General features: G+C 36.8%; 1 protein-coding gene across 1 annotated transcript; it reads left to right on the top strand.

Moving 5' to 3' along the window:
- Window positions 1–2023: 2023 nt before the first annotated feature.
- On the top strand, window positions 2024–12464 carry LOC104492419 (sodium-dependent neutral amino acid transporter B(0)AT2-like; the record flags this gene model as incomplete). Its single annotated transcript, XM_010134977.1, has 3 exons — window positions 2024–2312; window positions 11694–11851; window positions 12338–12464. Coding segments are annotated over exons 1-3 (574 nt in total), but the record flags the coding sequence as incomplete, so codon positions are not given.
- Window positions 12465–12835: the final 371 nt, after the last annotated feature.

Genomic DNA, 12835 nt, shown 5'->3' with positions numbered 1-12835 from the left:
AGCTCTTTCCCGCGCTTCGGGGGAGAGGAGACGGTGAGAACAAAAGCTGAGCCCCCTGCCGGCGCCATTTTAAAACCGTGGCTGCGCTGAAAGACAAAACAGATAAAAAGAAGCCTGCACAGTCATTCTTTAGTCCGGATATACAGGGTACAGTATTAGGATTTCTCTGTTGTCTTAACAACTTTTCCCCCATTGTGCTGGTCTGTGTATAGCTCGCACACTTCATTTTTTCTAAGAACTGATATCAGTCAAAACAAAGCTTGATACTAGTTCCTCTGCATGAAGGAAGGTTTATAGTGCCATTTCAGTGACAGTATTGAGCATGAAGGAGATCACAAGCTAGTAGGCTCTACTGTGCTTAAAAACTTTGGGCTGACTGCCAGACCTGGAGTTGCTGAGAGGAGGCGGTGATGGGAGTCTAGGGAATGAATGAAAAAAGGTTACAATAGAGTTTAGGCAACTGGGGTGAAGTTCAACTTCCATGTCCTTGGAAACTACTGAAAGGTAATTGTCCTACCAGCAACGAGGCTGGTGATAGTACTTGTGGTGACAGGTTTTGGTTGTTGTGAAGTCTCCTCTTGATAAGCTGGGTTCCAGTGACTTAATGTCTGAGGTGCCTGATCTCTCAAATATTGTGCTAACAGTCCAGTAGTAACTTGTAGTTCTTGGCTGTGTGCAGGGTCATCAGAACATGATACAGCCTTCATCCTGTGGGCTGGATATTGCTGCAAGTCCATAAGCAAAATTTGACAGGTCTTGGGGTAATACTGATTCTGATCAGTTAGCAGTTCTTGATTAAACTCCTTGTGTATTCCCTCCTCAGGGTTTTCATGAAGCTTAACACATAACCTAAATCCCTTTTAAGACTCTTAATTGTGCAGATGGTATTGCATGTACTAGTTTTATCCCATGTGATTCCTGAAGAATCTCTCAAGAAACTTTACTCCCCCAAAATCCTATGGCTACCTTCAGTATAGCAGCTGCAAGCAAGTCTGTCTGTCTTATTAAATGATTCATTGTGTTAAACACATATTCAAATGCAGGCATTTTTAGATCTGTACATACACATTTGAAACAGTGGGCTTTTTAACTAGATTTGGTTACAGCTTTTCAGATTGTTCTGACATTTTTTATTATTTACTATTTCTGAGAAACTATAAAACATTAAAGCTCATAAGAGATGAGCATTTCTGCTTTGAAAATATGGTTATTATATATTCTTTCATGAAGAATACAGGAAAATAAGTTACCCTTGCTTTTGAAGCACTAAGTGCATTCTATATATAAAATTTTTAATTGCTGCATGGCTTTCTGAAATGGTTTGAAAAACTTGATCTACGTTGTTTAAAACACATTTTTAATAAATTCCAGTACAGCTGTTAAGTCAGGAAATAATGGAATTGAGCTCCTAAATTTTATGTGAAGTGCATACCCCATTATACCTCAAGAAGATTCTTATTTTGCTGTCAAAATGTGAGCAATTGGTCTATCAGTCTGTGGAAAATAAATAAGAGCAACAACAAAAAAAAACCCTCAGCAAGTGAATGAAATGTATTCTATGTAAATCTTTCAGACCAAACAGTGGACTTCGTTCCTACAATTTGGAAGTGGTTTAACATCCTTTTCTGCTATCTATTTTTCTGCTATCTATTTTTCTGCTATCTATTTTTCTTCTTTTGTCAAATCATTAAGATAAGCAGAAATGGGTAAACTAAAGCATATGATTTATAAATCAAGTCTCTTCTGCATAGTTGTATAATATCCTTTTTTATTTTTTTTCACAGATACTTGCAGTAGAACAAATGTTCAGAAACGGAAGTCCTTACTTTTGATTCTGTGATATATTGAGGACTCACCAGGCACAATCTTCAGTCAATTTCTTCAATATTTTTCAGCCAAGCAGAAGGAGAGTTTTCTTCAGTGCTTGTCATAGAATCAATCATAGAACCATAGAATACCAAGTTGGAAGGAACCTCAAAGATCAGCTGAACGTGACTTCCTTACTATTTTACTTATATCACAAATGCCTAAGAACAGCAAGGTAGTGAAAAAAGAACTAGATGATGATGTCATTGAGTCAGTTAAGGACCTTCTGTCTAATGAAGATTCTTCCGATGATGCCTTTAAGAAGAGTGAACTTATGGTTGATGATCAGGAAGAAAAAGATGCAGATGCTGAAGAAGGTTCAGATGTAGAAGATGAACGACCTGCATGGAACAGCAAACTCCAATATATTCTGGCACAAGTTGGATTTTCTGTGGGATTGGGGAATGTGTGGCGATTCCCATATCTCTGTCAGAAAAATGGTGGAGGTAAGTTTTGTGATAGCTAGTGGTAGCTAAATGATGAAGTTAACCATTCAGGTTTTGAAGTTAGCAGAGATAGCTACAGTAAAACTTGCTCCAGCACGTCACGGTTTTCTTTTAATTTCTGCCAGAGCCTATGAGGAAAACCCCATGTTTTCTTTATTTACAGAGACACGTCTGTTCAGGTAAGTAGCAGATTCTTCTAAGATTCCATTTCCTCATTTTAGGGGAGAAAGTTTTTGGTACCACCTTAACTAGTGGTCACACTCACTAGTGGTTAAGCAAAACACGTATTTGTGAGGTGTTGCATTATTTAGAACCTGGCTATTGTGCTAAAGTGTTCTTTACAGTACTTGGACAGTAAATCAAGGCATTAAATCTGCATCCACTTAAAAGACCAAAGCAGTATTTGGTCTTCAGTATTTAGCAGTAGTAAGCTTCACACTTACTTTTTAATTGCTTTTAGCTCCTAGGCCATTTGATCACAATTTAGTTTCTGCAAGAACAACAAAACACTATAGGAATGAAAACTACTTTTTTACTGATAATGACTGATTTAAATCATTACATTAAGGGAATGCATCTGGTTTGTGCTGTTAGTTAAGTGTTTTCCAAAATAACAAGTTAGTTTTCACTTAGAACAGTAACATCAAGCTGTTTATTAGTTAGCTGTCCATCTGTAGTCTTGAATGTAGAATGAAGTATGAGGCTGGAGACCTTCCTTCCTCTGTGAAGGATATGTTTTATCCTGTGCTATACCGTACCCTACTATACTACATTAATGCACATCCTAGTGTTGCTAATTACTTACCTGAATTCAAAACACACCTGGCACTTTTCATGACACAAAAAGTGAATCTGTACTACAGAATAGAAAATAAAGAACAGCGTTTTATTCATGCTGGAATTTAAAACTTGAATGACAAAACTGATGTAATTGAGGAGTATAGAAATAAGCTCAGAATATAATCAGAATATAGTTCTGTGCCTATTTGTTTACTCTCAGTCAGTTCAAGCAGTAAAATGGGAGTCCATACTTTCAAATAGTCTGTCTTCAGGATAAAGTCTAAATTCTTTTATATCTAGTTATTGTAAAATTTTTTTTTCACTCTCATTTAACTTCCTTCTTTTGTTCTGAGGATAAAGTCATTATGTGGTTGAAATAATAATTGGTGTGGAGTCAGGCTGGATCAATAGGCTGAGGCCAATTCTATGATGTTCAACAAGGCCAAGTGTGGGATCCCGCACTTGGGTTACAACAACCCCCTGCAATGCTGCAGGCTTGGGGAGGAGTGGCTGGAAAGCTGCTCAGTGGCAAAGGACGTGGGACTGTTGGTTGACAGCCGACTGAATATGAGCCAGCAGTGTGCCCAGGTGGCCAAGAAGGCCAAGAGCATCCTGGCTTGTATCAGCAATAATGTGGCCAGGAGTAGGGAAGTGATTGTCCCCCTCTACTTGGCACTGGTGAGGCCACACCTCGAATACTGTGTCCAGTTTTGAGCCCCTCACTACAAGAAGGACATTGAGGTGCTGGAATGTGTTCAGAGAAGGGCAACAAAGCTGGTGAGGGGTCTGGAGAGCAAGTCCTATCTTGAGCAGCCGTGGGAACTGGGGTTGTTTAGTCTGGGGAAAAGGAAGCTCAGGGGATCTTATCACTCTCTACAACTACCTGAAAGGAGGTTGCAGCAGTTGTGTGTCAGTCTGTTCTCTCAAGTAACAAGTGATAGAATGAGAAGAAATGGCCTCAAGTTGCGCTCGGGGAGGTTTAGGTTGGCTATTAGGAAAAATTTCTTTACAGAGTGAGTTGTGAAGCATTGGAACAGGGTGCCCAGGGAGGTAGTGGAGTCCTCATCTGTGGAGGTGTTAAAGAGACGTGTGGATGTGGTGCTGAGGGACATGGTTTAGGGACCCTGGTAGTGCAGGGTGAACATTTGGACTCAATCTTAAAGGTCTCTTCCAACCAGATGATTCTATGATATTCCAAATTAATCTAAAATTTTCTTCATTCGTTACTGAGTAAACACACTGAATGTAGTTTCTCAAAAACCATGGCTTTTCAGTGGATGGCAATCTCATCTAGTGTATTAGACACGGTATAGAATTGATCATGTATTACTAATAGTTGAAAAAATTAATACATTTGTTAATTAACAGGTTTTAAAGCAAACTGATGTATAGTTAAAGGTGTAGCTATTAAAATGCAAATTTCATGCTAAGTATGTTGTCCAGATCTAGTCTCAAGGATAATACATTACAGCAGTTTTGTGTAGTTATGTCCGTTTTGAGAGTCTGTGTTTAATGTAGTTAATTACTAATTTTGCAAGCCTATTTGATTCTCCTTCAAAGCAACAGAAAAGATAGGTGGCTGTGCTCCTTAGGCTGTTGGTTTCATATCGTCAGGTGCTTTTAGAATTACTCTGCCAGTGACTGTAAATTTAATTCAGATCAAATATAAATGTATTAAATTAATTAATAATTTCACCCCAACCCATTCATCCTTCAGATATTATGGCACTTCATTAATCAAACTTGAAAAAATAGAGTCATTTCAGGTTGAAATTAAATGTTTTCCCCTTGCTGTGATTGCAGGAACTTGGATATATAACATAGTCTGAGGAGACATAATGTTTTCTGGCAAATGGCTGAGACAAGGTTTTCAACAATAATTTTGCACCATTTTAACGAATTTCAACCTTCAGAACAAAAGAAAAAAGCAAGTGATTATGAGAGCTAAAGCTTTCTTAGTTTTCAAGTGAACCATAATGCAAGATGGAGAAGGGGACACAAGAAATTGAAATTACGTGTAAAGTACATTGGTGCCTGTGTATGTGTGTGCAGATGGACAGATAGTTGTCAGGAGTGCATAAAAAAATAGCAGAAAAGAGGGAAGACGTTCAAGCACGTGGTAGAAAAACCTACACATATTTTGTATGAGGTTCCAGTTTTGTGCTACACATTATTTCATATATGTTTTATTCTCGGTAAAATTGGAGTGGTTTTATGCAAATAAAGCCATATTCTAAATATCGGTGTCAGAACTGTTCTGTATTCTTTTGCCGAGAAAGCTTTAGTTTGAAGTCTCCAGGTATAAGGTAAACAGCGTTTCTGTGGATTTTCATTACAACTGTTTCAGTGAAGCATATGGCTAGGTCTCTACCTTAAGTTTGCCCAAAGATTCTTCTTTTTTCTTTCCTATGTTTAGGGAACTTATCTGGCAAATACCATCAGGTGAGGAGTGTATATTAAAAAGTGGTATAAGAATAAATATACTTCAAACTTAAATCAAAAAGAAGTAAAAAACATAGTTACTCATTAGTTTCCTTCACAGGTTTCTTCCAACATTGTGTTCCAAAGCCACCAATGAAAGTGAAGGCAAATCCTAACCATGTAGTAATCTTCAATTTGTTTATTTTTTTTTTAAACTTGTAAGACAAGAACCACAAAACCAACAAAATAAACACAGTAAAGACACAGACAAGTTCACCCAAATAGATGTGTATTAGAGGATTTTGTGAAGAAAAAAATTGAGTGTTTAACACCTCTCTGAAGAGATAGGGTTTGTTTATGGCTGTGGCCTGTGATACCACAACACTCCTGACTTCAGAGCTCTGTTCTGCTTCAGTAAGTCTTCTGTGATACCGTCTGTCAAGGTAACCTGTGTATTGCTACACTGCGGTGATACTTGCATGTCCATAGGTATCTTTCCAGTCTCTGTTTCTGTGTCTGGTGTGTATCACCAAAGCAACTTCCTTCACTTTCTTTCTTGTGATCCTTTAACAGTTTTTCCTGTTGCTTTAGTTCATGTAAACTCATAAATATTTAGAGAAATACCTGATATTTTGTTAGGCTCAACAAAGTTACAGCTTGACTGGGTAGCTCTTTGCTGGCTTTCACAGGTGACACTTTCACAATTGGCTCTTGCCAGAAAAAAAGTTTGTTGTGAGAGGTGAGGGAAGAGGCTAGTACACAGCTGGGACATACTTTGATCCACATTAAGGATGTAGCTGTAATTCAGGAAGTGTCAAGAGAAAAAAAGGAGGCTGGAGGACACTGAGAGCGCTCAAGGGCGCTTGGTTTCTTGACTTGGGATGAGAGGAAGGACCCAAAGGAGTTCTAGGCTCTGTGAATGAGGACCTGAAGGTGCTCATTAAAGTTCCGAGGAACTGACTGTAGATCGCTCTGCCTCCTTCGCCTCTGTTGTCACCACAGGTCCTTCTTACCCCTGGAAGCAATGCCCAGTCCCCATCTGGCACTTAAGGTACCTCTTCCACTCTTTGCAGCCTAACAGATAAAAAAAAGCTGCTTATTCCTTGATGCCTCACAAGGGTGATTTGCATTCTGTCTGGTTATAGTCTAACATAGCTTCAAAGGCTTTTTTTTATTTATCATTTTTACTCTGTACAGTTTATTTATTACTCCTTGACTATATGAAGACAAATATGTATGTTCAGATAGACTCAGTTCCTATATAACAACTTCATAACCTATGTTAGCATGAAGTTAGGTTCAAAGCTGCCTCAGTTTCCTATGATTGATAGCAAGCCTTAAAAATAAACCACTCAGTCTTGTGGTGAGACTAATAAACATTAACAAACTAGACTTATATTTTCCTGTTGCTCACTGCTATCATATGGTGGTTAGCTTGCATACCTTTCACTTTTTTCAAACAAGGGAAATATTTAAAGTTTGTTCTGTTGGTTGTCGTTTTCCTTTAGGATTAGCAGAAGTAAAACGGTACTTTCACATACTAGAAGTATCTAATGCAAATTAAATTAGCTGTTCTGCTAGAGTAAGTAATATTTGAGTGAGTGTTATTATGAAGACAAGTAAACATATTTATCTAAGAGACACTTCTAGTGTTGCATGTGTTACTGGGAGTCTACCAACTCCTGCACACCCAAAGATTTTGTATTGCATTTTCATGAACAATAACTTAATTTTCCTGGGTTGTTGTATTTTTTTTTCTTTTAAGGTCAGTCTTTTTGATATCCCTGAGATATAAAAAGTCAAAAGAACTAGTAAACAATAATAAACAGCTAAAAGCTGTGAGAAGCATAGGGAAATCTGTATTGTATTACCTTGCCATTATATTTTGAAAAAATTGACATGGGTGGAGTCCCACAGTAAGTGGCTCAACATTATACTGAAATACGAGTAGATTGGAACAGTTACGTTCAGTGGTCATATAGAAAGCACTGCAGCTATTGTTGAGAACTGCTGGGGAAATAATATGTAAACTGTTGAAGACTGAGTAGTCCTTAGAAGTGACCATCTGATAGTCTAATCCAAGCGGAATGGAGACAAAGCAACTTTTCCCTTGTATTCCAACACTGTGTATGGATACGATGGCTTCATTATTTAGCTTTTGACCAATAGTTTATAATCAGTGCCTTCAATTCACTGATGAGTTCAATGTTATTTTGTTGAGTTCTGATTTAAGTTATATTATCAGACTTGAAATTTAGTTGTACTTCAGTATGCAGATAAAACATAAACCCTTTTATCAGAGTTTTCTGGAATGAATCAGTTTGCATTTTGTCATGGTAATTAGTAGACTGTAAACCTATAGTGTTTTGTTGCCCACTTGTCATAGTGTTGAAAATTTTAGCATTTGACATTGAAAATAATGAATATCAGCTGAATATCAGCTTTCTGTTTAGTAGGTGTCCAGTAAGCTTTAAGAACTGGGATGTCTATTCAGGACAGTGGTAAAGCCCACCTTCTTTATAAGAATTAAATCAGACACTGGACCCTTAATTAAAAATGAGTACAGCAGCAGTTGAAACGAATCTGGAAAGTTACTTTATTTTTCAGTTTACATCAAGAATAGTTAGGAGAAGAAAAGTTCTTCTGTAGTATCCAGATGATAATGGTTATGTTGTCTTTTATTATGGCTTCTGAAATTATTTTCCAACTCTTTAATCACTATGAGTCATGTCATTTTATGTTATTTTTCCCTCCTGATCATTTATAAGAACTCAAAATAAAAACCAATGTTAATATTCCACTTCTATCAATAATGTTGCCAATCGTAGTACATATTGTAATATCAAGAGAGACAATTCACTGATTATCCCATTATGGAGCTCGATTAAATAAAAAAATGAAAAAATCAAAGCAGTGCTCTGCAAGGTATTAACATTCCTAATTTCCTGAAATCTTTTGTATCTTCATCATTCATTCCAGTGAGGAAAGATGAGGGGGTTTTTTTAGATACTTTTTTCCCTTATGAAGTTGAGATGAGTTTTTTTTAATACAAAAGTCTTTAAGGCCAGGATGTGCAAAAAAGTGATTTTACAGTAGAACAATTTTGAAAATATAGTAAGGGGATGTGGGCATCCAGTACTACACAGAATAGTAATATTTGGAAGTTTGCTTAGCTGGTAGCAGACAATGTAGCTAATGGCAGGATGCTCTTCCAGGCCAGCATGTGTAATTTATTGTTCTAATTCAAACAGAAACAATCCTTACCCAAAATTGTGACTCCAAGGCCCCGTGTTTTCATGCACTTGCAAATCAGAGACATACTGAGCTGTTTCCATATTGATTCTGATTTATGACTATGTAAAGATGTCTTACAGTTCTTTGAAGTATTATGCATAGCTTCAAGGGAAGGCTGAAACAAAATACTTGTCTAGAGATGCTGTGGTTTCATGTTGACTATGGAGCACAGAAGCCCTTTGCAGCTGTGATATACAGTCGTATAATCCAGCTATGCCCAAGCTATATTGAACTGAAACTTATATGTGCGCTATTTTCCAGTACGTCCTTCTTTGGGGGGGCAATGTAAGATCAGAAGGATGCTCAGCAGGTTTGAATGGTCAGAAGAGCAGCGCTTCAGGTGCTCTGCAGTTTAGAGATGATCTCTGCTGGCTACCCAAACTGAGTTAGAGGAGTGTGTAATGTATGATGTAATGTGGGGATTTAACATCACATTTACTTAAGTCATTTAGTTGAATCTAACTGATAAATCTTGCAACAGGCATTCATACTGCACCATAAAATCCCACGTCAGCCCAGTCTTTAAACATTTGCTTACTTGCAGCCTTGTGATTAAGGTTGTTCGAGTGGGACATTGAAGAGCTGGGTTCAGTTCCTGCTCTAGTACAGTCATCCGGTGGGATACAGGGTAAGTCACTTAGGCACCAATTTTTATTGAACTGTTTAGGCTTGTCTCTGCTCAGCTATGCAACACCTGTCTAATTAAGATCTCGGCTATCATTTACAGTAGTGTTACATGCTTTGAAAAGCTATGTACTCTTTTCTTTCAATTATTTGTATAACCGAATTTTTAAAGATAGTGATACCAAAGCTTCTTGTTTGCAATGTGAATTAACAGTGTAATTCTGTCTCAGTGAACTTTTGAGAGAATGTTGATAATAAATCAAGGGTATTTAATGGTATTATTTGTCTTACATATTCTTAAGACAGATAGTCCTGCTTATTTTGGAATGTAGTTGTTATTCTGTTTCTCAGTTTTCCTCGTATCTACTTCCATCTGTCTCTCTTGTCTCTCTTTTCATAGTAGACAGTAAGTTCTTTGCGTTCTTTCTGTTATGTGCACGTACAAATTGAACCATAAAAGACACCAAAGTACTGAATGAGAGTGTAGCAGCTGCCTCAGTCAAAATAATACTTAAGCAGATGCTTTATGGTGTGCTGAAATGAGTAGATAAGACTGTGATGTTTGGCTCAATGAAGGGAGTATTTTAACCTCAAAACCAGTATATTGTACAGAGCCTGGCATAGGTTTTGACCAAATGTTGCTCAAAACAGTATCATTACATATAATAATTATCATGTCATGAAAATAAAGCACAAAGAGCTATTTCATTGCTTACAAGAACCTATATAGACTGTGAGGTAAATAAGATCAATATTCTTTTTCTGGTAGTTTTTCTGAGATTTTATTTCCTCTGTCTTTTTTCTACTATTAGACTCAAGACTGTAATTACTACATGCATAGGATCTTTGCAAGTTCTTTATAATGGAAGAATTAGTGTGTGTTTCATGAACGGCAAAATAGCAAGTGGACCTAAGTAGGAGTTGATGATATCAGAAAATCTGAGGCTTGCTGCACAGCTTAGGAAAGTAACTTTTCTGAAATAAACTGTATTCCACGAGATAAGCTGCCTACTAGGGATATGCAAATGACACTGTAACTTAAAGTAGGACTTAGCTGGAGTTGAGGATAAATCCCAAATTGGTTTCTGAACTTTGCTCAACTTCTCTCTCATCACAGAGATAAATAGAGTGATTATACAACTTAATAGCTGTGAGTCTAAGCTTCTGAGATCTTTCTATCTTTGCTTTGTAGCTTGCTCCAACATGCTGCAGTCTGCATCACTCAAGTGCTTTTCATTAGCCTTACAATGGTTGCAATCAAAAGTCCTAAGCCCTTTGAGTTAATTGGCCAGCACAGTACTCTATATTGCAGCATTTGAAAATTAGGTGCCAAGTTGCTAACTGCTGATGCCTCAATGTTTTGTTAGCTCTAGTACTAAATACTCCACAAAACTAAGGAGGAAGTGAGGGTCTGAACTTGTCGGGGTATGGATGTATTTACTTGCAATTAGTTTTACTGAAATAGATGGAGATATATCATTAAGTTAGGATTGTGTATGACCACTTCCTGGGAATGAGACCTTGAAAAAAAGCATTGTTTTATATTTATATATGTGTGTGTGTGTGTGTGTATAAAGGTGAAGTAACAGTTGCATTTCCAATATGTCTTTAAGGAGAATTTGCAAATACAGCAAAATTGGTTCTACAATACTCCATTCCATTTCCACCTCGTGTCTCTAGTCTCTGTCTGGAGCCTGGTAGAAATGGGCTGATATGGTTCTCTTGCTTAGCTGGATGGAATCATTATTTTGTACATTGTGAAATCCCCTTTCTGAGCGTCTGCGGTGCACGTGAAAAAATCAACCATCTTCTGAAACTGCTTAAAATTGGATGACATTCGGAGTGTTGTATGCACAGTATTTTCTATATTTCTTTTATTAAAAATTCAATCTTGCAGCACAAGTTAAGGTGTGATGTTTTGTAAGAAGTGTTGGTTCAGCTCCTGATTGCCTCCCTGTATTTCTAAAAAGGTTGATCAAATGCCCAAAATTTCAGACAAGTGGACAAACAATTTAGATAATAATTCACTTTCAGTAAGGTTTGACCCAAAATGTTACAGTGCTTTAGAAATTCAGTGTCTCTGGGTTTTTCATATCTTACAGGATGTATGGCAAAGATTCAGGTAAAATTACTCTTCGCATGTGATCAAAAAAGCTTTGCAGTGAATGACACTAACTCAAAGCTATTGGAAAATTTCACATTTGTTCTGTAAAGTTCTGGCTTTTCTACCTCCTACTAATTTCTGCTTTGTTCCTTTCATAGGTGCCTATCTTGTGCCATACTTAATCTTGCTACTGATAATAGGGATTCCACTCTTTTTCTTGGAGCTTGCTGTGGGGCAGAGGATCCGCCGAGGGAGTATCGGTGTGTGGAATTATATCAGCCCAAAACTTGGAGGAATTGGATTTGCAAGCTGTGTAGTAAGTTTTTAACATCAGTTGTATGGTTTGCTTTCAGTTTGTATGATTTAGACTTTCTGTTTTACTACAGGAGAAGGCCACTTAATTGTAGCTGGGCATGAAGGTCAGTTTACAATGTTTTGGAATATCCTAAAATTTAAATTAGTATATTAAAAATGTTGATATATGTATGTCTGTAAAAGCAGTCAACTTGTACTTTGTGATTCTTTTGAAATTAGGAACTTGGGAACAGAGTAGTCTTGACAAAAAACTGTAAAAGTATCGGCGTTACATGATAAATACAGAGAGAAGTGAAAATTTAGAAAATGTCAGGTATTTTAATGGGACAATGCAGTTCTTATTCTGCTTTATTTTAGTTAAAATTAAGTCCAGTGGCTGATATGCTGAAATACGCGGAAGTTAAGTAGGAATTTTTTTTTTTTTTATTTACAAATGTAGTTAATCAGTACAACTTCTTGAATTGTCTTTTTGTTTGGTTTTTTATAGGTATGTTTCTTTGTGGCCCTGTACTACAATGTCATTATTGGATGGAGTCTGTTTTACTTTTCCCAGTCTTTTCAGCACCCATTGCCATGGGACCAATGTCCTTTAGTTAAAAATACATCTCATACCTGTAAGTCTATAGTAATGTTCTTAAAAATCATGTAAAATACATAAAATTTGAGACTTTCAAACAAAAAGGAAAAAACAACTCGGAGATATTTGTGTGAAAAAATGTATGCAAAGCTGGTTTTCCATCTCTAATAAGATGTCATATTATAATACATGGAAAACACACAACAAAGAAACCTAATTTGAAATAAATATACTATAATTGGAAAGGAACATCACTGTCAACAGCATTTTAAAGAGTAATGAAATTAGGAGAGTGCTATTTAGTGTGTTGCAGGAAAAAAATTCTGATTTTTTTTTCTGATGTTGATACTGCTTTTTATGCCTATTTGGCGAAAAACAAAGGCTGAAGAAGGGTATTTCTACATTTAA

This window comes from Buceros rhinoceros, unplaced genomic scaffold (assembly GCF_000710305.1).
Source record: "Buceros rhinoceros silvestris isolate BGI_N320 unplaced genomic scaffold, ASM71030v1 scaffold9454, whole genome shotgun sequence".
Classification (NCBI taxonomy): Eukaryota; Metazoa; Chordata; class Aves; order Bucerotiformes; family Bucerotidae; genus Buceros; species Buceros rhinoceros.
The sequence above is the reverse complement of the archived record's forward strand: the minus strand, read 5'-3'. Positions and strand labels throughout refer to the sequence as shown.